This window comes from Phasianus colchicus, chromosome 17 (assembly GCF_987193195.1).
Source record: "Phasianus colchicus chromosome 17, bPhaCol1.hap1.1, whole genome shotgun sequence".
Classification (NCBI taxonomy): Eukaryota; Metazoa; Chordata; class Aves; order Galliformes; family Phasianidae; genus Phasianus; species Phasianus colchicus.
In genome coordinates this window covers 9,197,737-9,221,295 of record NC_143452.1, presented here as the reverse complement: position 1 = coordinate 9,221,295, position 23,559 = coordinate 9,197,737, and the positions used below count along the sequence as shown (strand labels likewise).

Genomic DNA, 23,559 nt, shown 5'->3' with positions numbered 1-23,559 from the left:
AGAGGTTGCAGGTTTTTTTCCAGTTCAATTTCTACGATGCTTTCTTAACCTTATGCCACAGAAAGAAGTAAAAACAGCCTTTCATTGTCCTTATTGAAAGTATTTCTTACTATATATGGCTCCTTCATCAGGCTCATTTCCAAATGCTGTTTTCCTGCTCCAGTGTCCATTTTGTGCAACAATGCTGCTCTTCCATGGAAGATGCTAAACCTTGAACCCAGGCATGCTAAAGCTGAGGGTCTGTGGTTGCCATATGTGTGACAGTAGAGGACTTTGCAGATTGCTCAGTTCAGCTGCCAGGGCGGAGTCAAAGTTCTTTCCATCTCAGTTTTATTAGGACAATATCACTTCTCCCTGCTCCTGCTTTTCCTTCAAAAAACGTCTCAGACCTCAGGAAGGCATGGTGCACAGAAGTCCCTATATTCAGGGGACCCCAAATCAGCTGTTTCTCAAGTAAAAGTCTCTGGGGCTTTCACAGTAACATCCCAAATCTCCCACCTGCTTTGATTTCCAGCAGCCCCATTGATTCTTAGTGTGTCATCCTGTCCTTACAGGAATAATCTCATCTCCTCTGCCATTCCACCCAATGGTGTATCTCTAGCTCTGCTTTGTCATTGGTGATCATGACTGAGAACTCCCTGGCTGAGTCACTTCTCCTAGCAGACCCCAGCACTGCTCTGTTACTGCTTTGGCAAGTGAAGCATTTTCCCCTTTCCATTTCCATCGAAGTAACAAAATGTCCAGTCTCCCATCTGGGCACAGCTGGATCTTCTTCCTATTGCAGCTCTTTGTAGGAGTGGCTGATTTCCTATATCCATAACCAATAGAATATCAGGACATCCTTACGGCAAGTAGCACAGAAATGGCTTTTCTGCTGTGTTGCATCTTCCAGCATTTGAAATTGGAGTGGAGATGCTGGCCCAGCTTGTGGGAACGTGCTGTGCAGGACTGGCCTGTCCCTGGGGTCTCACAGTTCTGCCCTCTGCCCCCAGTACTGCTGTGGCTTTGCTGATTTCTGTTGAGATGGCACTGGGAGAGCGGCAGCCTGAGCTGGAGGGATGCGGGGATGTGAGCAGGTTAGTGAGGGGGGGACTTGGGGTCGCCTGGAATCATTCTGGTGGCCTTTGGTTGGGTCTTGGCGTACAGTGGGACAGCCATCAGGGAGACAGGTTATGATCTCTCTCTGTCATCTGTTTTGTTCTCCACTGTGAGCTTTTCTGCATCTGTCTATGAGCACAGGGCAGCCGCATGCTGACCTGCTGCAGGGGACAGGAGCTCAGCTCCCTTGGCACAGAGCTGGGCTGCCAGAAACAGAACAGGCTCTGGCCTTTTGCTACATGCCATGGGCTTCTTTGCCATTTTTATTTTCCTTCCATTTAAAAAAATAAAAGAAACTGCTGACAGAGCCTCCTCCACTGGGCTCTGCACCAACGGCATCTCTGAGTCCACAGGGTCTGGGTCACAAATCCAAGCTCTCCAGTGCCGTGCAAGGAGGAATTTGATGGCTCCTCTGCCATGAGTGGTCGGGTTGAAAATTCAGTGTTGATTTTCTCATCTGACTGTAATGTTCAAAAGGAAGACGGGTGGTTAGCCAAGGCTGCAGAGGCTTTTGTGGAAGAGGTGTGCTCCAAATGATTTGGATCTGAAAGCATCTATGACCAGATTTGTTGGGCAGGAAACTCAAGATGAACGAACTGGATGATCATAATAACCCGTTAATATTAGAGAAAAAGAAACAGAAAAATTCCTGGGAGCTGGGAAGCTTAAAGTCAGATTACTTTGTCCAGCATGAGTTAAGTTCTGTAGGCAATGAGAGGAACCTCTTTCAAAGGTTGTCCTCAGTGGTGGTTTATCCCCAGCCACAATGAACTCAGCAAGATCTTGGCCATCATATTGAGTGAACGCTGGACTGGGCCACTCTGTAATGTGTATGTATATCTGTGTGTATCTCTCTCTTTCTCAGTGTATGTACGTGTCTGTCTGAGATGCACACTACTTCCATAGCTCTGCTCAGGGCTATGATTCAGGCTTTAGGACGCACTAGAGGATGCCTTTGGTTGACTCAGGGGACCCCTGCTCTTGCCAGCCCAGGGTTGCTGACTTTAACCTGTTAAACAGGTGGCAGAGACTCATGCTGGGATCGACAGTAATCTGAAAATAATCAGTTGCCTTTCAGGGAGCGGATTATTTGCACAGAAGGAACCGCATCTTTCCATAGGGACCCTGAGGCTCTGCATGCTCAGCGCCCCACAGCCGTGCCGCGATGCTCAGCCCCCGGTGGCACCACCACTCCATGGGGACATGCTGACCCATTGTGAGCTCCTGGGGACGTGGGGTCCTATTGTGAGCCCTCAGCAAGGAGAGGGCTGAGCTCGCGCGGGATGCGGGAGGAATTCCTGCATGTCCCTTCTGTGCCCACTGCTGAGCTCAAGGCTGATGTGAGAGTGGGGCTTTGTGCCCTTCCCTCCCTCAGCCTGCCCATGAGCTCAGCTGGGACATCAGCTTTGGCAGGGCCACCTGGTCAACCTGCCGCAGGCAGAGGGCTGCTCCATGGCATGAATACCCCTATGGTAGTAGGGGGGGGATCAGTGGGCACTGGGATGGGTCCACAGAGCCAGGAGCTCCCCAGAAGTGATAGGGGATGTCCAAGGTGTGGGCAAAACTCAGTGCTGAGCGCTGATGTTCTGATGCTTTCCCAAAAGGGACTGCACTGCCCCCTGTTTTAATCTGTGTATTTTTTTTTTATGCCAGGCTTAAGCTTATACTATTAGCTGTATGAGAAGTGCAAATAATTCACAGATTAATTAGTGCTCTTGGTGATACATATATGTATATTTCAAAAAAAAAAAAAAAAAAAGAAAGAAACTAATATATTCAAACCTTTCAGATGTTGCTGGGGGAAATCATTTAAATTTTTGGCTCTCCTTACTTTAGATAATCAAAATACGGTATTTTTTAAAAATCTATTTAGAGGAAGAAGAAAGTGCTTTTTGTTTCCAATGCAGTTGAAAAAGATCTTCCTGCAGGATTCGTTCAGTCGCAGATGAACTGATGCCACCAATTCAATGCAGAATGTGTCACGTCTGGTAATGACATTTATTGACCTCAGCAAGACAAATTTCAGAAATGCCCTTGATGTCTTTTTTTAATGTAATGCTCAAGCATAACAATCCTGTCATGGACCTGGCCCTCAGATCACCTGTCTTTAAACCCAGAGTCAGTAATCAAAAGTTTCCTGTCTGGCATTTGCTTCTAGGTCTAATTTTTACTCTCCCCTCATTTCCAGTAAAAGCAAACCGTGCAGAGAGTCACTATGCGGATGCTGCTCAGGAAACTCTAGGTACCACGGGAAATGCGTCGCACGGAACTAATCAAAAGCTGCACGGCTCATTCTCCCTCTACCCTGCTACCACCCGTTCTGATCACTTCTCTGCTTAATAGAGGTACTAGATGAGTAAAATAAGGTGGAGGAACCTCCCCATTGCTCAGAAATCAGAGGCTTCCTTGTCTGCTTACTGTGCAGAGCAAAAAGAGATGAGGATGGGGAATTTGGTCGGGGCTAGCAAGCCAGCGGCTGCTCAGCAATGAAGGAAGCCAGGAACTGAAGTTTAACAACAACAACAACAAAAATAATTTTTAAAAGTGCTGAGACCCCTTCCTCCCTCTACTTCATCCCTCCTCAGGGTCCAGAGAATCCTTGCAAATTACATTGCACTGAACGGCAATATGAAGTTAGTAGCATGAGAAATACCAGCTTCCCACCTTCAGCTGATCACCGTTCCTTTGGATTTCTGAACACTGCAAATTGACCCTGCCTAGTCATGTGGCCTTTGGAAGCCATGGCTTGCCTATCTAGCACCTCTACTACGCAGCTAGAGGACTAATCTCAGCCTGTCCCACCAGATGTAGGGATACGGGTTCTCCTTAGTGTTGACGTTGACCTTGTGAATGGTTTCTCGATCCAGTGGGGAACAGACAGCTAGAGCAGAGCGTTTGATACAAGCAGTGATTTCATCGTTTCCATCCAGTTGACAATTTCTAGGCGGCTTCAGAGAATTCCCAGTGAGCATCCCTTAGTGCACCCATCTGACGGCCGTGAGGGCACGCAGATATCTGTATTATATTCCTTATGTATAAATAGATCTACTTTCACACCTGCACTGGAGGAGTCTCTCTCCCTGCCCCAGACACTGCTTTTGGCAACAAGCGTGCACCTTCTTGAGTTACCATTGCCCAGAGTTTGCATGCTTTGAATGCTGGCAGGGGAACCCCCTCAGCTCTTCCCCCCCAGGCCAGGCAGATGGAAGCCCAGGAGTGGCACTGAGTGATGCAGCATGTTTGTGAAACTGGATTTTTGCATGCTTTTTTCTGGAGTCCGTTTTAATTCTCAAAATCACCAGTCTCTGTCTCCTTCAGAAAGCCGACAAACTACAGTTAAAAGAAACAAAACCAAAATACATGTCTCTCTGATTTTCTCCATTAATTGTTCCAACTTGTATCTTTTCCTTCCCTTGCTGTTTTTGGTTTTTTTTTGTTGGTTTTTTTTTTTTTCCTTGCTGGCTGTTCTTGTGTGTCAGACTAGAGCTAAGTGAGGCACGTGCCCGAGCCTTGCGTGTACCAGAAGCTCAAAAGTAGCATGGTAAATCCCATCTCTGAATGGGTAATGAAGAGTCAGGGGGCATGGTTTAGTTTCGTGGTAGCAGTTCCTGGGTAAATAGCCTGCATCTTTGAGTTAGCCTCACTATGTGTTTGGTTGGTACTTCAGCACTCCTTGAAGCTTATCCTTGAAAAGACTGGTTTCAATCACTGGGTGATGATCAGATGCACAAACAGGCAAAGATTTGCTTAATAGTCCAGCTGGAAAATGTACCCTACCTTCCATGCTGCTTGCATTTGCCAGGTAAGGTTGCTTTATCCTTGAAGGACAAACCATAATGCAGGGACTGCCCTCAGAGAAAGGCTCCTTCCATTGCTCAGTGCTCAGGTTGGTTTTGGCAATGGTTAAAACAAGCAGTGATGTTCGTAATGCTGTCCTCTCACCTGTCTGTGTCCAAATCTGTTTTCTGGAAAATCAGCCACTCTGATCTTCATGTCTTCCTTGCATGTCTCTCGAGGCATGAATTTTGAATTGGTAAAGCCAATATATGTTTTTTTCTCCATTTTCTACTGAATTCTTTCCTGCTGTGGTCCTCATTTCATCTCCCCCATCTTGAGTTCTGCGAGGGAAAGGGAGGATGAAACAAATTATTACCTCAGGATCTTCTCAATCCATTGGACACCCTGCAGAGAGGGATTACAGACTGTGCTTCTTCCAGTCCCAAAGGACTCTTGAATTTTGGAGTAGCCACGAGGGCATCTTCACTGCCTGCATCCATCCTGAGTATAGCATTGTGCGCTCTGTGCTTTAGTAAGACTATGTGTTAACCCTGAAGGGATGTAAAAATGATTCTCATGTCTGGATTGCTCAGCCCTGGGGCTGCACACTGCTAGGGGCAGGCACCAGCACAGCACTTCAGTGCATCTAAGGCTGAGTGCTAAGGAGACATAACCTGAGATACATATAACAAAATAACAGCCAACGGTGATGCAGTCATGGGAAATTCAATGTAGGTAAATTAATAGAAAACTCCTCAGGAGCAGGGGCATTGTAATGTGCTGAACCAATGACTTTAGTCAATAAATGCAGTGATGGAAAGGGAAGGAATCTGCAGAGCCCTTGACTGGACTGCGGGTCTGGTGCAGTGTTTTTTTAAAGTCTTATATAAGAAGTAATCAGCCAGGTTCAAAGATGCAATCTAGCTGTTTTGCGCTGCTCCTGAAATGCAAAGCAGCTGAGCTGGCAAATTGTTGGAAGGCACAGGACATGAGCAGTTTGACTTTTGCCAGTGCTCAGCATCAGTTTGGGAAAAAATCCTTCTTGTTTTAGAAAGAGAGGGGTGACAGTACAGCAGATGCTGCAGAATACCAAAGACCAAGGTTAATGGCATGTGGCTGGAGCTGATGTCCCTTTGTGGTGGTTCCAGCCTTTCCAGCTGTCATTTCAGTGACCTCCTGCAACCCGAGTCTAACACTGTGGTTTTGTATGAGGAAGAGAAGAGGGATTAAGTCCTATTTTTGATAGGACAAGAGGGAATGGCCTCAAGTTGTGCCAGAGGATGTTTAAATTGGCTATTAGGAAGAATTTCTTCTCGGAAAGAGTGGCAGGAAGTGGCGGAGTCACTGTCCTTGGAGGCCCCTTAGGAAAGGGCAGATGTTGTACTTAGCAACATGGTTTAGTGGGCAATATTGATGGTAAGAGGATGGTTGGTGACCTTAGAGGTCTTTTCCAACCTTAATGATTCTGTTCTATTCTATTACTCATCATGACATTGGTCACGGGCTGATTTTTTAATTTTCTTTGTGCTCTGCTTCTAGAAATTCCATTCTTGGAGCTGAATTCACCTTTGCCAGGCTTTTCTGAAATCACTGGGTGTGAATCAGGCTTGAGCCTGCTGCTGTGGTATTTCTGCTCAAGCATTGCACACACAGATGTGTTCTTTGCTGGAGCCCCCCGTGATCCACAAAGGCTATCATTCACTCTGGGCTCTGCTGCCTACTTTTAACAAACTCTTTTCAGATACCACAAGCTCAGCTGTGGGTTGACAAACAGCCTCATTTCCCAGCAAGAGATGGCCTCTTTCTTCTGGCCATAGCTTCTTCAGGAGAATGAGACCCGTTACTGGTTGAGCTTGTATGCAGTGATGGATTTGAGCCCACGGCATCCTAACTCAGCTTGGCTAGTGTTTGCTGCCTACAGAATGGAATAAGAGAATGAAACAATTGCTCAGGGATAGCTTAAAGTCAATGGCAAGAAGTTACAGGTGATTATTTACATTGATCCAAAATTACTGCTATTGTTATAACCCACATTTTGAAAGCTACTGATTTAATACCATAGAAGACTGTGGATTGAACCCCCTAGCAGAGGGTTTTGGGCAGGAGCTCCTGCCCCCAGCGTCCTATGGAGGATGGATGGCAACTCATCTGAAGGTCACTTCTCACGCATTTTCTTGCTGAGGATGTTGGACACAACTGAGCCTAAATGCAAAGCCTGTCAAAGCAGTGAGCATCCTCCTGTTGTCTGCTGGGGCTGCGGTGGGTCCTGGCTCTGGGGTAGGTCCTTACATGTTCATCCAGCATGGACTCTCATTTTTCTATCTGGCAGCAGAGAAAAAGTCAATTCCGTTTGTATATTTTGTTTAATTCAAGCCAAAAGCTGAAAGTCTTGCAAACCTTCCCTGAAGATAGAAAGGAACCTTTTTATGTTTTGGTTTTTTTTGGTCATTGAATACGCTTTTAATGAATGCCAACCTAAAGTTACTGTGAAGATCCCGGAATTAAAGCACAGCTTGTGCTGCTGTTGTGGCTTTCCACAATCCCTGATCAGAAAGCCACAATTTTCTCTCCCTTCCCCCTGGAACAAGCAGTGCCGTGTGCTCACATATCCCTGCAAGCTCTGATTCATGTTGTGTAGGGCTGGATTCCTGCTTCCCCGTGTTCATGTCACGTTGGCCACTGAACTGAAGCTATTTACCATCTGCCTGAGTTCCACCTGAATAGCACTTCTCTGGGACACTGTGTCACTGTGCATGACTTTCTGCTTGAAGATGATGATGTTGGGCCGGCTGGCAGCTCGCAGCTCTCTGTGTGGGTGTGTTTCTCCTGGGCTCTTATTGCTCTGCAGAGACTGTGACTGCATGCAGATGGCAGGGGTTGTTCCAGTCACGGAACTGCATGGCAGAAGGAGGACTTCAGTGAATCATTCATGTTGTTTCATGGGTATAGAAGAGGATCCCTAAAGCAGAGGCCCTGCTCGGCTCAGTGAGGCGCTTTGAGTGCTGAATGCTGGTGCTTTTCTGACTCATGTGTGTAAAACTTCTTTTAAAAAGGACCACGTAGTTTGAAGCATTGGTACTACTGGAACACAGTAGATCCCAGGGACGTTTGTCTGTAAAATCAACCACGATACAGAAACAAAAATCCAATTGGCCTTTTTAGGATCGAATGGCAAATAGCGTTTCAATCTGGCTTCTCATGCACAAAACACAGAATTGCCTTTTGACATCTGGCTGTGTGCGATGATATCGGTAGCATCAGGGATCTGGGCTTACAAACAGAAAGGTGTTGGGGCACATGTCTGCTCCCAGAGGGATCGTAGCTCTGATTTTCAGCTGCACTGAGCATCTGTGGGCCCCTGGCTTTCAGGTGCACTTTGCTGGTGGGTCTCACGCTGGATATGAATTCCCCTGTACCTGTCTATGCAGTTTCACTGAATTAAAAATGAATCGTTAATTGGGTTAATCCTGCCTTTTCTACTTGAAGCTTGACACGAATGTGTTTTGTTTGCATCTCTCAACCTGAGATTGCAGCCACATCCTGCACAGGGCACTGCTGCCCGAGCACCTTTCTGCTCAGGTCTGTGTTCCATGTCTCACAATGTGAAGTGATTTTGTAAAAATAGCACCTTCTTATTCAACAAATCTGCTCCCTGCGTGTCTTGAAATCACATCTTCCTCTTCTGACAAAGCCACGTGTCTTGTGCTGCAGCTGGGGAGGGAGCTGGGGTTTGCTTTGCTTCAAACATCAGTAGCCAAGTTCTGGTTATAGAACCTCTGGTTAAAGGGCCTCATGCTAGGTGTGAAGGCAAAGTAGGGCTGTTTGCTTCTGAATTTCAAGGTGGTGCTGTGGAGAGACAGGAGAAAAACAGACCTTTGGTTGGTGCCCTAGAAACCAGTGTGAAAATCAAAATTCCAGCAGTGTTCTGCCTGCAAACGGAGGCTGAGCGTTTGCAGCACAATAAGTGGCTGCTGCAATGGTACAGAGTATTGGAAAAGCTGTCCTTGGTTTTATTCAGTTTTGCACTGCTTCTTTATGAAATATGAGCTCCGTGCACAAATGCCTTGCACTGGTTGTCTGACCTCTATTTGTATACTTGAATAAGCAATTGCTATTCAGAGAATATCAAATCATCCCAAACTGTTTGCAGTTTGGCTCCCCCAAGGCTGTCTCTAAGCCTTTTCATAAGGATTCATCCTCACTTTTTGGTTTGAAGTCTTGGTGTGAGAATTTTTTTCCTCTTCATTTGGATGGAAGCTTTTAATTACCGATCTCAGAATGTGTAAAATAATGAAAGCTGGCTCAGCAGACTGCTTCTGGGTGAGATCATCTCTTCTTCCAGAGTGATCTTTTTGCTTTGTTAACAGAATGGGACTCTGATAGAAGAACAGCAGTTAAGTGCCATATTTTGAGGTTGTGTTTTCCTGGTGATGGTGACTGTAGCAGACCTGTAGCTAGGTCATAGTTAGCTTGCAGATTGAATCTTCATAGGATATAAAGGACTTGCATGTTTCAGTATTTACATATGTGACTGGGCAAAGATGAACTCTTTGTAAGATATAGAAGGGCCACCTTCTGTTTTTGGAAGGGGGAAAGACAGAGTCTAGTGAAGGAGGAGGGGCAGGTCTGAGCACCAGGAATGAAGTGTTTCTAAGTGAAGTTAAACAACTGAAGGCCAAGGCTTTTTTCTTGGTATTCTCTTACTGGATGTAGGGCTTTGAAAGGCAGTCGTGAAAGAAAAGCTTCCTCGCTCATGATCGGAGCCGATCAGTGATTTAAGGACTCATGACCTCATCATTAACGTCATTCTGTCCCGCCAGCCCTGGCATCCCACGAGGGGCTTCTGTTTAAGTCCACATTATTTTTTCTCTCTTAAAAATCATTCCCATTTCACTCATTACAGCGGAAACATTTCTACAATGCTTTATTAACCAAAAAAAAAAAAAAAAGCAATAACGAAATAAAGATATATATTTTTTAAAAAGCCAACAGCAAAACTACATCTCACTGCTGCTTGGAAGTGCTCTTGGTTTCTAATGGCTGGTGGGGAAGGACTGCGTGGTTTCCAGAATGACTCCTCCTGCTGTCTCCTTTTTGTCTTTGTTTCAACGTGTTTCTCTGAACAGTCAGAAGGTCAGTTTGAAAGATCGTGTCTTCTCCAGTCCCCGCGGTGCTGGCACCAAAGGGAAAGGCTCTCCACAGGCTCAGGGCATCCGGAGGTCCCCCAGTGCTGACCAGAGCATCGAGGACAGCCCCAGCAAGGTGCCCAAGAGCTGGAGTTTTGGAGACCGCAGCAGAGCCCGGCAGGCTTTCCGCATCAAGGGAGCTGCATCGCGGCAGAACTCCGAAGGTGTGGCTTTGGGGTGCTTGTGGGACCCCTAAACCCCATCCCTCTCCTTTTCCACCCCAGGTTAAGCAATCCTGTTAAGCAGACCTATTTGGTGGCGAACAGAGTTAAGTCCAGCTGGTGACCTGACGCTAGTGGTGTTCCCAGGGGTTGGTATTGGGCCCAGCTATGGTTTAATTAATCTTCATTGATGATTTGAATGAGGGGATTGAATGCACCCTCAGTAGGCTTGCAGATGACATTGAGTTGGGAGGGAATGTTGAACTGTATGAGGGTAGGAAGGCCCTACAGAGGGATCTGGACACACTGGATCAATGGGCTGAGAGAACTGGGATGGTTCAGTCTGGAGAAGAGGAGGCTTAGGGAGACCTCATAGCTCCCTACAGTGACTGAAAGGAGGTTGGGGTTTGGCCTCTGCTCCCAGGTAACAGCAACAGAACTAGAGGTGATGGACTTAAGTTGCACCAGGGGAGGGCCAGGTTGGGTATTTGGAAAAATTTCTTCTCCAAAAGTGTGGTGATGCAGTGGCACAGCTGCACAAGGAGGTGGTGGGGTCACCATTCCTGGAAGTGTTCAGGAAACATGGAGATGTGGCACTTGGTGGAAATGGGTCAACAGTTGGACTTGATTTTAGTGGTCTTTTCCCTGCCTGGCCTGGCTGGAGAATGCTAACACACTGCTTTCAATTCCTGCTTTTCCCAACGCAGAAGCAAGCCTGCCTGGAGAAGACATTCCCGATGAGAATAAAAGCTGCAACTGTGAGTTTGTGACGGAAGATTTAACACCAGGACTGAAAGTCAGCATCAGGGCAGTGTGGTAAGAGAGGGAGAAGGGGAAAGAGGTTTGGAAACATAAGTGATAGAATAAAATGAAATACAAAATCCAAGCAAATGCTGGAATGCCTGTGTTGCAGGCTGCTTTTCCCATGGGTGGCCTGCCCTCCTTCACAGAAAATTCTGTCAGGAAGGGAATTTTTGCTGAGGGAAGTTAAAAATGCAGAAACAGGAAAATCCCCTGCAGGGATGCATCCAAACAGTTGCTCTCACTCGCTCTGAGATTTAATGCTGACATTTATAAAAGCAGCGTGGAGCGGAGACGTGCCCAGCTGATAGTCCAGAGGTCATCAGTATCCCCTGGTGCTTACAGGACTTCAGCTGCAAGCCCCCACCAGCCCCTTTCCTTCTCCTATTGCCATGTTGGGCACAGAGTTTGGATTTGCTGCGGTTCCCTTCCAGCTCCCTATGGGTTTTAGATGCCACCAGGCAAGTCAAGGACTTTATTTTTCCTTCCCTCTCTTGCAGCATTATGCGATTTCTCGTCTCCAAACGCAAGTTTAAGGAGAGCCTTCGGCCCTACGACGTGATGGACGTCATTGAGCAGTACTCAGCTGGCCACCTGGACATGCTCTCCCGGATTAAAAACCTCCAATCCAGGCAAGAGACTCCTCTGCTTGCTTCACTTTGCCCCTGCTTTTTGTTCATCACACAGATGTTGCCACGTGAGACACTTTCCCTTGCAGCTACACCTTAATCTTTTTCCTCCTTAAGAGAAAGTTCAGAGGAAGCATCGTTGCATATGGCTGGGACCCATGGGGATGATCAGGATGGAGCACATGCAGAGCAAGCACTGGGGTTGTGCCATTAAATCTGCCTCTTGTCCACCTCAGGACAGCTTTGACAGCTCTGAATTAGATTTCTCTCTTTCCCCACACACAAAATCCATGTCATCTACAGCTCACCTCCCTGCAGGTATTTCTTTAGGAGTTTCATCCATTTGAGCCTTCCATGGCCCCTGTGCCCCAGGCCAATGATCAGACCCCTATCCCAGGCAGCTCTGTTGGCTCAGCAGAAGTGGTCACAGCTCTGCTGAACACAAGGACACCCAGAGCAGGAGGCTGGGTTTGGCCTTGGGCTGTCTGTGGTCAGAGTCATTTACCATTTATTTTAACAGTTGGATAATGAAAGTGTTTCCCTTGTTGACTGTAGCAGCCCAGCTTCTGCTGGAAGCCACTTGGGGAAATTTTCCTTTAATTTCCAGCCCATTTTGGTAATGAAAATCTGCAAAAAAAAAAAAAAAAGTTTTTAGATAATGTATGCAGGAATGAAATAGGAAATCTGTCTTATGTAAAACAGGAATCTTTCTCATCCTAATCTCTCAAAGACCCTTTAACTCTGCTATTTCTGATGCTCACGCAGTGGAGTTAACTTTCTCAGTGTTGCTGCATGCTGTGCATTTCCTATTTCCAGCTCTACTGTCAGAAGGTAAATTCTCCCTTGCAGTTAAAACTAAAATATCCCAGAGAATTTCCTCTCTCTGAGCCTCTCACCCCCACTCAGTACAAATTCAGTGATTATGAATCTGAGATGCACAGCTGAATCTGGAGGGGGAAGAGGAGGAGGAAGGGATTGATATTTCCCAATCTGCATAAGCTGGAACATGAAACCTCCGGGCTGCCTCTGCAGTGGGGGGTGAGCCATTGGGTTGGCATCTCTACTGGCTCCAGGTGGGACACCTGAGTGCTCAGCCCCCAGAACAGTGCCATCTGTCCCTACCAGTCCTGTTGGCATTCCCCGATGTGCTGCCAAGATAAAGTTGTTGGTTGGTTGTTTTTTAGGGAGTATGAGATAAGGAACTGAAGCTTTTAAAGATGAAACTGAATTGTCCCCTTAACTGCACTAGTGGGACAGTGAGGCTGCAGTCCCTAGGACTGCCATCCACCCCACTGCAGGGAAGTCAGGAGGACCAGAATCTTCTTTAAAGCCACGTGTGAAGAACCTGGATTTGGGATCTACTTCTGATGAGTAGCTTCACTGGTTTCCCTGTCCCCACCAACTAGATCAGTGATAGAGATGGCAGCAGAGCCCCTTAGGACACCAAGAGATGCCCTATCTATGACCTGCCCAGTCCAACTGGAAGGGACGCCCCGTAGCCAGGGCATGTGCCTTGGTTGCCATGGCCAATGCTGGGACGTAAGCTGGAGCTAGGAATGCAATGTAGGTGGAGCCCAGTGAGGCTGTCCTGGGTTGGCTTGGAGAACTTATATTTTTGTTCTCCTGTCCTGCAAAATGCTGTGCTGTCCTGCCTGCTCAGCTCCATGGGTCTGTCTGTGTTGTCCCACAGCCAGGGCTGGGGATTAAAGCACATTCAGGCACTTCTCTGGGGGGTTTACCTGCACTTTCCTCTTTAATCACAAATGTCTCTGTCACTGTGTAGTGTCTGTAACGTGCTCTTTTCAATGTTGTGTTCATGCTGTCTCGTGTCTCATCCCTTGCCAACCACGGATGTCCCCCATTCATTGAGTTCCACAGTCCCACAGTGTATCTCACTGACTCCAACAGCTCGTGTATTTCTGAGCTAGCTGAGGGTGCATCATCTGGCAGTGTAACTGAAAGGAGAATGAATGTATGTTGTTTCATGTCCAACCGTCTCGATGGAATAGTGCTGCAAATATATTCCAGAGGGTAAAGCATGTTATCTGTTAAATCTGGGGTGGCTGGGGGGTGGGGGTTATTCTCCTAAACAGCAGTGGTGCCAAAATCTCCAAATCTTACCCCAGGGTGGGTAAGGTTTCACCGACAACCAGGCGGTAGGAGAGAAACTTCTGTTTCTAGCGGAATATATTTTCAATTTCTCTCTCTTTCTATTGTTCTGTTTTTCAGTTGTTTCTTTCTGCAACTTTCTGACCAACTTTTCTCTACGTGTTGCTTCATTATGCATTTTGCTGGTGTCTTTTTTCTTATTTACTTTGCCAGGATAGATATGATTGTGGGTCCCCCGCCCCCTTCAACTCCCCGGCATAAGAAGTATCCAACCAAAGGACCCATGTATTCTTCCAAAGAATCTCCCCAATACTCGCCTAGGTTAGGATTCACCAAAATGCCGCTTTCTCTGGATTTTTCATTTGCTTAATGTCAAACCCCTTTCATGCCAGTTATATGACGGCATTTATCACTTAGCAGCTTGCTAAATCGTGACTCAGAATGGCTTGCTACTCTGGGTATGATCTGATTTACTTGCAGTAATGAGCTTTCACACTTGGCAAGCCAAAGGAAAAAAAAAAGGACATTCCTACCATCATTGATAACCATCAGTTTCTTCAGCTAGTCTATTGTCAGTCTTCTCCCAGCACAAAAAAGACAGGGAGCTGTTGGAGAGGGTCCAGAGGAGGGCCACAAAGATGATCAGAGGGCTGGAGAACCTCCCCTATGAAGACAGGCTGAGGGAGCTGGGCTTGTTCAGCCTGGAGAAAAGAAGGCTGCAGGGTGACCTCATTGCAGCCTTCCAGTACCTAGAGGGAGCCTATAAACAGGCAGGGAGTCAACTCTTTACAAGTAGATAATGGGAGGACAAGGGGGAAATGGCTTTAAGTTGAGGGAGGGAAGATTTAGGTTGGATGTCTGGGGAAAATTCTTTACCATGAGAGTGGTGAGGTGCTGGAACAGCTGCCCAGAGAGGCTGTGGATGCCCCGTGCCTGGAGGTGTTCAAGGCCAGGTTGGATGGGGCCCTGGGCAGCCTGGGCTGGTGTGAAATGAGGAGGTTGGTGGCCCTGCGTGTGGCAGGGGGTTGGAGATTCATCATCCTTGAGGTCCCTTCCAACCCTGGCCATTCTGTGATTCTATGATGATTCTCCAAGGTGGTGCTGAAATTTAGCTTTTTTAAATCTCATATTTTATCAGACTATTTTCAAATGTAACAGGTGGAATATTTACCCACAAAGCCAGTGCAACCCAAACCATCTACTTTCAGAAAGATCAAACACCCCACACAAGCGGAGGAGCCTCTGTTTGCGGCCCTTTGGACTGTGAAATGAGTTGATCTTGGTGGGCAAATTAAGAATGAAGCGTTTCATGCTGAGCGATCTCTTTTTGCTGATGCAGCTCTACTGACCATGGAGGTGAAAGTTCTGTTGCAATGTTACCACCATAAGACTCTCATTCAGAAAAAGGTCCTGCTCTGGCCTGCAAAAAGAGTCACTATAGCCACTCAGTGAAATACTTTCTTGTTGCCCTTATTAAGTTCTCACATTAGTTAGAGCTATGCTCATAGCTGATGCTGTGAGGACCATCTTTCCACCAAGCCTCTCATTTTGGGGCATTCTCATGTCAGGGCAGCAGATATCTGCGTTTTCACCATGTATTGAGACCTCTAGAGCCCAAGGCAGGTAGAAATGTTTGCTAGAAAGCCATTTTCCATGTGCAAACAGTAGGTGATTTTCAAGCACAGCGAGCTAAGCCTCAAGTATTTTTTTCTAAATATACTTGCCCTCCTGAAGTGCTAATACATGACAAATCTCTTGAATTTTATTTAAGCTGCTCTGAGTAATCTTCACGAGCAGGATGTGAGTAAAGAGAATACTGAAAGCTTACCTTTCCCGCTCAGCAGGTTCAAATATTAAATAAAATAAGTTGAGAATTTTTCAGAAGCCCCAAAATTCATGCTTGGGAAAAAAATAAAAATAAAAATGATGCTTTCAGAAAAGCATTTTTTCCCCAATTCTCCCTCCCTCAAATGATGAGGCCCAAACTAATCTTTCAAAACAAAATAAATCTTTTATCTGGACCAACGTTTTGATATGAAATTAAAAAATAGGGATTCAACTGGATTTTGCTCCATTTACCTTTTAGATGCTGCCAGCCTTGAAGGGCCGGGCAAGATTTCCACATGGAAACAGATGCCCTGCACATAGATGGGCACAAGTGGGGGAGGTCCAAACTCTGGGTCAGGCTTAGCTGTTGCTCTTCCTTTTCAGCACATCCCTGTTTTAGCCAAATGTTGCCCATGCAGAGAATTGGGTTTAATTCCTCCCAGTGGCTGATTTAACGTAGACCTGTTCTGAAATAGTTGCAGTTCAGTTGGAATTCATAGGGCAACAGAATATTGGTCAAAATACGTCTAGAGCAAACTTGATTGAAAAATGGGGAGGTAAGGAGCAGTCACGTGACATGGATGAAGGGGGTTTGGCTTCAATGCCTGGATTGTGTTAAAAAAAAATTAATTAAAACAGATAAAGAAAACAGAAAGTAATTGAATATATATTCCCAAACACTTCATTTTTATCTCATTTGAGCCGTTTGACCTTTTGATGTCTGCTTCTGGCCCGAGGGTGACATATTACACCTCTTTGCATGTACTGTCAGCATGGAAGCGTAATGAAGCATGAGAAAACCTGCACTGTGGCTGATGCAAGAATTTACATTTTTTTTATATCATGAGAAAGAAGGAAAGATATCAAAGTTCACTTCAAAGAGCAACTGCCCTTCTCTCCCCCTCCCGAACTAAGACCCAGCAGAGTGTGTTGCAGGCAGCAGATGGCACAGCTTGTCGTGCATCGCTAGAAATCTTGGAATTGTCTTCTGCTGTGAAGGGAACAGTGTGGGTCTGCCTCTTCTGAAGCCCCAGCTGAGGGCTTCCCTCTGCACACGTGTCTTCAGCACAGCCAAGTTAACGTTGGGAATGCACAAGGCTGCCCATGAGACGTAGTGCAGAAGGGGGATTTGGTATCTCTTATTGTCACGCCATAAGAATATACACTATTCCTCACTGCTTGCAAAGGTGAAATGTATCCATTCTTCATCTTTTGAGCTTTGTTGCCCGGTTTGGATAAGACAAACTCTTTCAGAGTGGCTAAAAGGGCCCTTTGCTGATGGCTCAGGTGAGACTGCCTTGGCACTGTTGGGTTCTCAAGAGGAAATTCCTCTTTTATCAGACAAGGCAGAAGGAAAGCTCCATGTTTTGCTGAGAGTAGGAGCACTCTCCACAGGTTTCTAGCTTCTGCCATGAGGGCAAAGGAATGAGAGATCTTGAGCCTGGTTTCTCCTACCCAGGCACCAAGAGAAGGGCTTGCTTCACCTTCTTCTGCACTGAAGCCAGTGTCCCACAGCTGCCAGCATCCCAAAGTCCGTGAGACCAAGGTGACATCAGGCTCTGGTTTATCAGGGCTGCAGAAGATGTCAAGGCTGGATCCTGGCATAGCTGGGAAGGGAATGATCCTGACAGGGGTTCTGTCAGGCTCTGCTATCAAGGATATATGGGCAAGGGCTTCTGAATGCCTTATGGATGAGCTCTGTGAAGCTCTGCTTATAAATCACAGCAGGTCTATAGGAAGTTGTATCTCGCCTGACGATGGTGGAAGAAGTCAGCTTCTCTGTGTGGGGTGGTTGATCACTCCATCTGTGAAGTACACCCAACCTGTGCTTCCCATGGGTCCTGTGAGGCTCACTTACTGGATAGCTTTTCTTTTAAAGATGTGGAAGAAAGCAGAAGTCCTTCCTCAAATTCTGCAAAATTAGAAATAAGGTTGCAAGAGACTCTCTCTGCTATTACAATGTACAGTAACATGGCAGTGTTTGGTTTTTCTCTCTGTTACTGTCCTGCCTCCCTGCTCTACTCCACAACTGTTGAAGGACATCTCATTTTCACTAGTACACACATTTTGGTGTTAGCATTGTGCTAGATGTGGTAGAGAACCCTGTTTTTTCTTGGCCTTCCCCAGTATTCGGTAGCAATTAGGCTTTGAGCCTCTTGAAATGCATGTTCATTGCTTTACTAGTTTACTTGCTTGTGCATACAGGAGAGGAGTTCGTACAGTGGCTGTACTACGCCTTGACTTGTGATTCCAAACCAAGGTAGCCTGAGGTATCTGATTTAATACCTCTTTGCTTACATGGTAGCAACATTGTTGTAGGATTTCTTGTGCTGTATGTCATGTCAGTAATTGCATCCCTTGTGGGGAGTTCCTGTACATGTCAATAATTTGCTTCTCCCATTACAAGAGAGAAATAAGGCATGCATATTCCTCACACTTGTAATTACAGCACTTGGTGCTCCTTGCACTCCTGTTTCTAAGCAAAGGATCAAACATGACTTTTTAAATTGAATGGTATTTTGTCGCATCCTTGCCCAAATGAAGTATGTTCTGGGATCAAAGATAAACTCCAAAACAATGGTTGGCTTGTATTTTCTGTCTTTGGTGTGATGTGCTCACCCACTTCATCCCTTTGAGCCAGATCTTCTGGTGCTGCAAACTGCTGTCGCTTTGATATAACCCAAGGGAGCTGCGTTGGTCTATACCCACTGATATCTGTCCCTTTATGTCAACAGCTAACATACATACTAAGTCCCTGTCACGTGTGAAGAAAACAGATGGCTCTTGTGTTGGAAATAGCCTCACATCTCATTCCTTTCCTTGTTTTTTGTTTGTTCATTTTCCCCTGTCTGTCTGTGTTCAGCTCCTTCCTTTTCCTCCTCCTGGTGCATGGACCCATGGCCCACACAGCAGAACTGCGTAAGAAGCATTTTGAGTTTTCCACTCAAGATACCTCAACTTGATTTCAGTCAGATTAATTAACCCTTCTTTTCCTTTGCCACCCTTACTTTTGGTGCATTATGCAAAAGTAAAGTTTGCCTGGCGTAGAATTGGGTTATGAACCGGTCTGCCATTAAGAACCTATTCCAAAACTGCATTGCTCCCCTGGCTTTGGAGGGATCAAATAATTGACTTCCAGCTTCCAAATTGGTTCTGCCCTCCTCTTTCCTGATGTGTTTATGAACCCAGTTATTTTTGGACTGGGAAGGAGGAAGTGCAAATGTAACGTGTGTAAATAACTTGTCACCAGTGTGCCCAGTAGCTTTAGCTGCACATACGGCCAGAACGTCCTCTGATGTTAACAGCATGGAGCCCTGCTAATAGAAAACATCTAATGATACAGGTGAGAGCTGCAGAGAGCACTGAGATGGAGGCAATTTGGTATTGCTTGGTGAGTTATGACCAAATTCAGCATAATTCCACTAAAACAGCACCACAGCTATTTGTTTGGATCTGAGGGCAAGGGGCTCGTTTTCACGGACGTGAGATTTACACGCCTACATTTGCATCGAGGAGAAAAGACTTCTGCAAAGACTGAAAAAAAAATCCCACCAACATATGCTAGACAGAAAACTTGATCTTCCCCCAAAATAATACAGCCTCAGTGCAAATAAAAAAGCTAATTGATTTGGAAGAAAGCCAGTTACAGCGATCCTTTGCAGCGGGTAAATTTACTGTGCATAATGTGCCAGATTTTATCTGTATAAACAGAAACGGATAATTTCAAACTCTGCTAATACTGCTCTGAATTTTGCATCTGAATTAACACTTCAGTGCCACTGCGTGTCTGTGAGTAATTTGGAGTGCTAGTGGGGAGAGAGGCTGCTTTATCCCCCAGAGGCGCGATGAGCAAAGCCCCCTCACCTGACTGACTCCAGTCCTTTTCCGGGGATGGGGGGATTTTCTGATCCTGGTAGAGTTGACCAGATCGTTGGGAGAGGATCCTCCATGACCGACAAGGATCGGACCAAAGGCCCAGCCGAGGGGGAGCTGCCTGAAGACCCCAGCATGATGGGCAGGCTTGGGAAAGTTGAAAAACAGGTATGTTGGGGTGTGAGGGATTCCTGTCCGTGGGTATTACCTGCATTGTGGTGTTGCTTGGGGTTGGGTTTGTTTGTTTGTTTGTTTGATTCCAGTTGGATATAATCATTTGGAAGCAAAATTAAGAGCAAATAATATTTTGCAAAGGAAACGATGGATTTTATGAAAGGGCATGAAATGTCTTCAGAGCCTCAGAACAGGTTCAGGCACTTGGAAGTCTGTTTCTTACAGGCTTTCTGTTTCTTTTCTGATGAGTCTACCAGAAGTCTATTTTTGAAGATGGCACGGTGCCACTCTGTTAGACGTGTTTCAGACGAGCCCATGAGCCTGGCTGCTGCAGCTGCCAGCCTTGCTGAACATGGAAATCCTCCCAGAGAGTGGGACCCAGAAATCCCACTGAGCACCTGAGCCCAGGGAAGGGCCAGAAGCAGCAAGGAACTGAAAGATGTTGAAAGGATTCAAGTGTCCTCCAGTTTTCCTGGAATTTGATGCATGACAGGTTGATCGGGAGATTATGGAGACCTGCTAATGAGGAGAAGAATTAAAGGTTGTTTCAGAATATAACAAATATGTACTGAAAGTTCCACTTTGGCGTAGGTTGGTGTAGGCAGTAAAGTCCAGGCGCACGTTTGTGTCTTGGTGGACTGAAAGCTGCTCATCCTCAGGATGTAGTGCTGGAACTGTGGTGTTTTGCAGGTTCAGTCGATGGAGAAGAAGCTGGACTTCCTGGTGAACATTTACATGCAGAGAATGGGCATCCCACCGACGGAGACGGAGGCCTACTTCGGGTCTAAAGAACCAGACCCAGCCCCTCCCTACCACAGCCCCGAGGACAGCAGGGAGCACATCGACAAGAACGGCTGCATCATCAAGATCATCCGGTCCACCAGCTCCATGGGTCAGAAGAACTTCTCAGCTCCGCCGGCCCCGACCAACTCTTGCCCACCCTCAACATCGTGCCAGCAGCAGCCCTACCAGCGGCAGAGCCACAGCTCCTCACCTGTCGGAGACCCCGGCTCGCTCGTCCGCATCCCACCTCCGCCCTCCCACGAGCGCTCCCTGTCAGCCTACAGCAGCGGGCACAGGGCGAGCGCGGAGTACCTGCGGAATGAAGACATTACCACCAAACACCATGAGAGTGCCCTGAGAGACAGCGACACGTCCATCTCCATCCCCTCGGTAGACCACGAGGAACTGGAGCGCTCTTTCAGCGGCTTTAGTATTTCCCAGTCCAAAGAGAATTTGGACATCCTTAACAACGGTTGCTATGCAGCCGTGGCCAAAATCAGACCCTACATTGCGGAAGGGGAATCGGACACCGATTCTGACCTCTGCACGCCCTGTGGCCCTCCTCCCAGGTCGGCCACGGGTGAGGGACCCTTCAGTGACATGGGCTGGTCAGCCCCCCGGCAGTGAGGGCCCCGAGCAGCCTCAAGCCATGGCCGAGTCCCGGCAGCTGCCCGCTCCAGCTGTCCTCGTGTCGAACTTCTCAAGGAGATGGACAGCTAAGGGTTTCCTCCATCTAGGACATCCTTAGCTGCCGGATGCTTTCTTGCAGCTTACTCTGGGGGGCAATGAGCAGGCACAAGCCTGCGGGAGTGGAAGAGGTCACGGTGGTGAGCGAACTGGAGCCGTGAAGTCCGGATTTCTTTCATACTCTCTTTCTAAGATCCTTAGGTGAAATTCTTTCATGGTGCAGGATAGGCAATTTGCATTTCTTGGGAATGTTCAGAGATGTGGGGCAGGAATAAATCACCCAGCCAGGGCTTTTGGAGGTCACATCAAGTGGTAGTGAGCAGTGTCGCGTGGCAGTTGCCGTACCGTGGCACTGGTGATTACACCTTTCAGTATTTTGGAGTCACAGAATGAACACGTGTCAGTTTCTAGCTTAGATTTCAGGTCGCGTGAAAATTGCTGGAGCGATATTACTCTGTGGTTCGTCATTAACAATCAGGAAGATGGGAGAGTTCCAAAATAATACATGGAAATTTTGTACATGTCCCTGGAGGCGTGGGACACTGGATAGAATATTTGCATGAACAGAAGTTGTGGCTTTCAAGTGTGACAGGTTAGGGGAATGCTCTGAGCCAGCATGGTTTAGAAATTCTCCTTGTCCAACAGCTTAGGAAATGAGAAACACAAGTGACTGTGTGGCTGGAATTTTATATTTTAAACCATGTATTACCTTTAATTTATCTCTCTCCTTCCATTGACATGGCCTGGAGGTGCTTTGAAAGCAAAGGCAAACCAAAGGCAACCCCTCTGTAGGGCTGCCATGGTGTAAAACTGTTCTTACGGCCAGCAGGGCTGTTGTGGAGTCACAGCAACAGCAGTCCAAAGGGAGATATGCAAGACGCTGCAGTTCCTGCACTGCTGCAAGCTAAGTGCTGAGCTCCATCCTTTTGGATTCCCGTTGGTCAGAGCAGGCCCTTTTCTTACAGTTTGCATTGTGCCTGAACACTTTTGCACACACTATGCCCCATGAAATTCCTCCCTTTCTTCTTCTGCCCTGGCAAGAATCTCACACCCCTGCTCTCTGGACATCCATTGGCTTGTTTGGATCTCTTGAGCTGAATTAAGAGGTACTTCTTTGTTTCTTCATTAACTTTCAGAAGCCTCTTGACTGTGTGTGCTCACAAGCTGTGCCAATCCAAGTCTGTCCCATTTTGTTGTTCCTGTTTGTCTTGGAAGGATCATCGTGTTGCTATCAGGAACTCCAGCAGTGTATTCAGCTGGGGGAAGGTGAGGGTAAAAGTGATGCTCAGTGTTTCTTTTGGGACCAAAAAAAAATAAGCCACAAAGTGATCTTTTACATGGATAGAGAGATTTTTTTGCAAGAGAATGGATCAAAGTGTGTTTTGGGATCCGTCTCCAAGCCTAGGACAAACAGTGTTGTGCCTCTGATGCCTCCTGTGTACCTACAGCCCAAATCCTCTTTGTGTTTTTTGCAATAGGCAGGGCTGTATCTGATTTTAAATCCCATCTCTCCACTGTCTCCCCATGTTGTACCAACAGCTTCTGAGGATATTTAGGTGACAGCTTAATTTCTGCGTGGCCTTTGAGAGGTTGAACATTGGCTTGTTTGGGGTTGAAGGGAGAGTCATGGCTTCCTCTCCCCGTTTTCTTGGCATCAGCCAGGTGAGACCCAAACTGTTTTGGCCTTTGGGAAGATGTGGGTGCATCTGTGAGCTTACAGACAGGAGGAAAAGCCACCCTTTGGTAGTGGTCGGACTAACATGCAGGGCTCCACATGGAGTGGGGGAGTAATATGAGTGTAAAATGGCTGTAGATTGTGCAGATTTGGCCCTGCTGTGTTGCATGGTTAGATTCCTTCAGGTAGAGCAAGATTTTCACCAAATCAGAGGTAATAAGCATTTGCAATCTTTATTATTATTATTATTATTAATTTTTTTTTTTTTTGGCAACTACTTTTTGAGGCCTGCTGGAAATTTGGCACAGAATGTTCCAGATAAGGATGAGGGTGATGATGTGTGGTCCTATTGCAGCAGAGATACTTGCCTGACGTAGGTGACAAAGCCAGTAGTACTTCAAGGCACAATTTAAGTGGAATGTAATTTTCGTCATGTCCTAAATTTGAAGCTCTGTTGGCTCTGATTTGAATGTGCATTTCCCAGTTCTCAGTGCCAAACCCCTTTCTCTTGCTCAGCTGATGTTATACCCTCTAACACAGGTAATGCCAGTGTGTCCTGAGCAGAAATAGTTCCACTGTGTCCACTGTAAGTTTGCCACATTTTAGTCCTTTACCTCCTTAGGGACTGCAATAGGAAGAATTGTGTTCCCCTCCTTAGACCAAAGTCTATAAAGATTTCCTGACTTGTAGCTTTAAAATGTTTTACTTCTGTCCCCCAGTCACAGAAAACAAGTTTTATGTCTGTACAGCATAGATCGTATCTTACTGCTACAAATTTT

At 46.5% G+C, this 23,559-nt stretch overlaps 1 protein-coding gene across 9 annotated transcripts in view; it reads left to right on the top strand.

The window, feature by feature from the left end:
• The window catches only part of KCNQ2 (potassium voltage-gated channel subfamily Q member 2), a 59,115-nt gene extending 36,120 nt beyond the window's left edge, over positions 1-22,995 (top strand). For 4 of the 9 annotated variants that reach the window (XM_031589774.2, XM_090151946.1, XM_090151945.1 and 1 more), the window contains 5 exons: positions 10,002-10,225; positions 10,930-11,038; positions 11,524-11,655; positions 19,506-19,629; positions 20,326-22,995. In XM_031589774.2, coding sequence (XP_031445634.2) covers positions 10,002-10,225; positions 10,930-11,038; positions 11,524-11,655; positions 19,506-19,629; positions 20,326-21,045 — 1,309 coding nt within the window. In that variant the 3' untranslated portion in view covers positions 21,046-22,995. Of the gene's footprint in view, positions 1-3,286; positions 3,341-10,001; positions 10,226-10,929; positions 11,039-11,523; positions 11,656-13,974; positions 14,083-19,505; positions 19,630-20,325 lie in introns of all 9 variants that reach the window. The other 5 variants (XM_090151944.1, XM_090151942.1, XM_090151949.1 and 2 more) reach the window with 3 other exon arrangements.
• Positions 22,996-23,559: the final 564 nt, after the last annotated feature.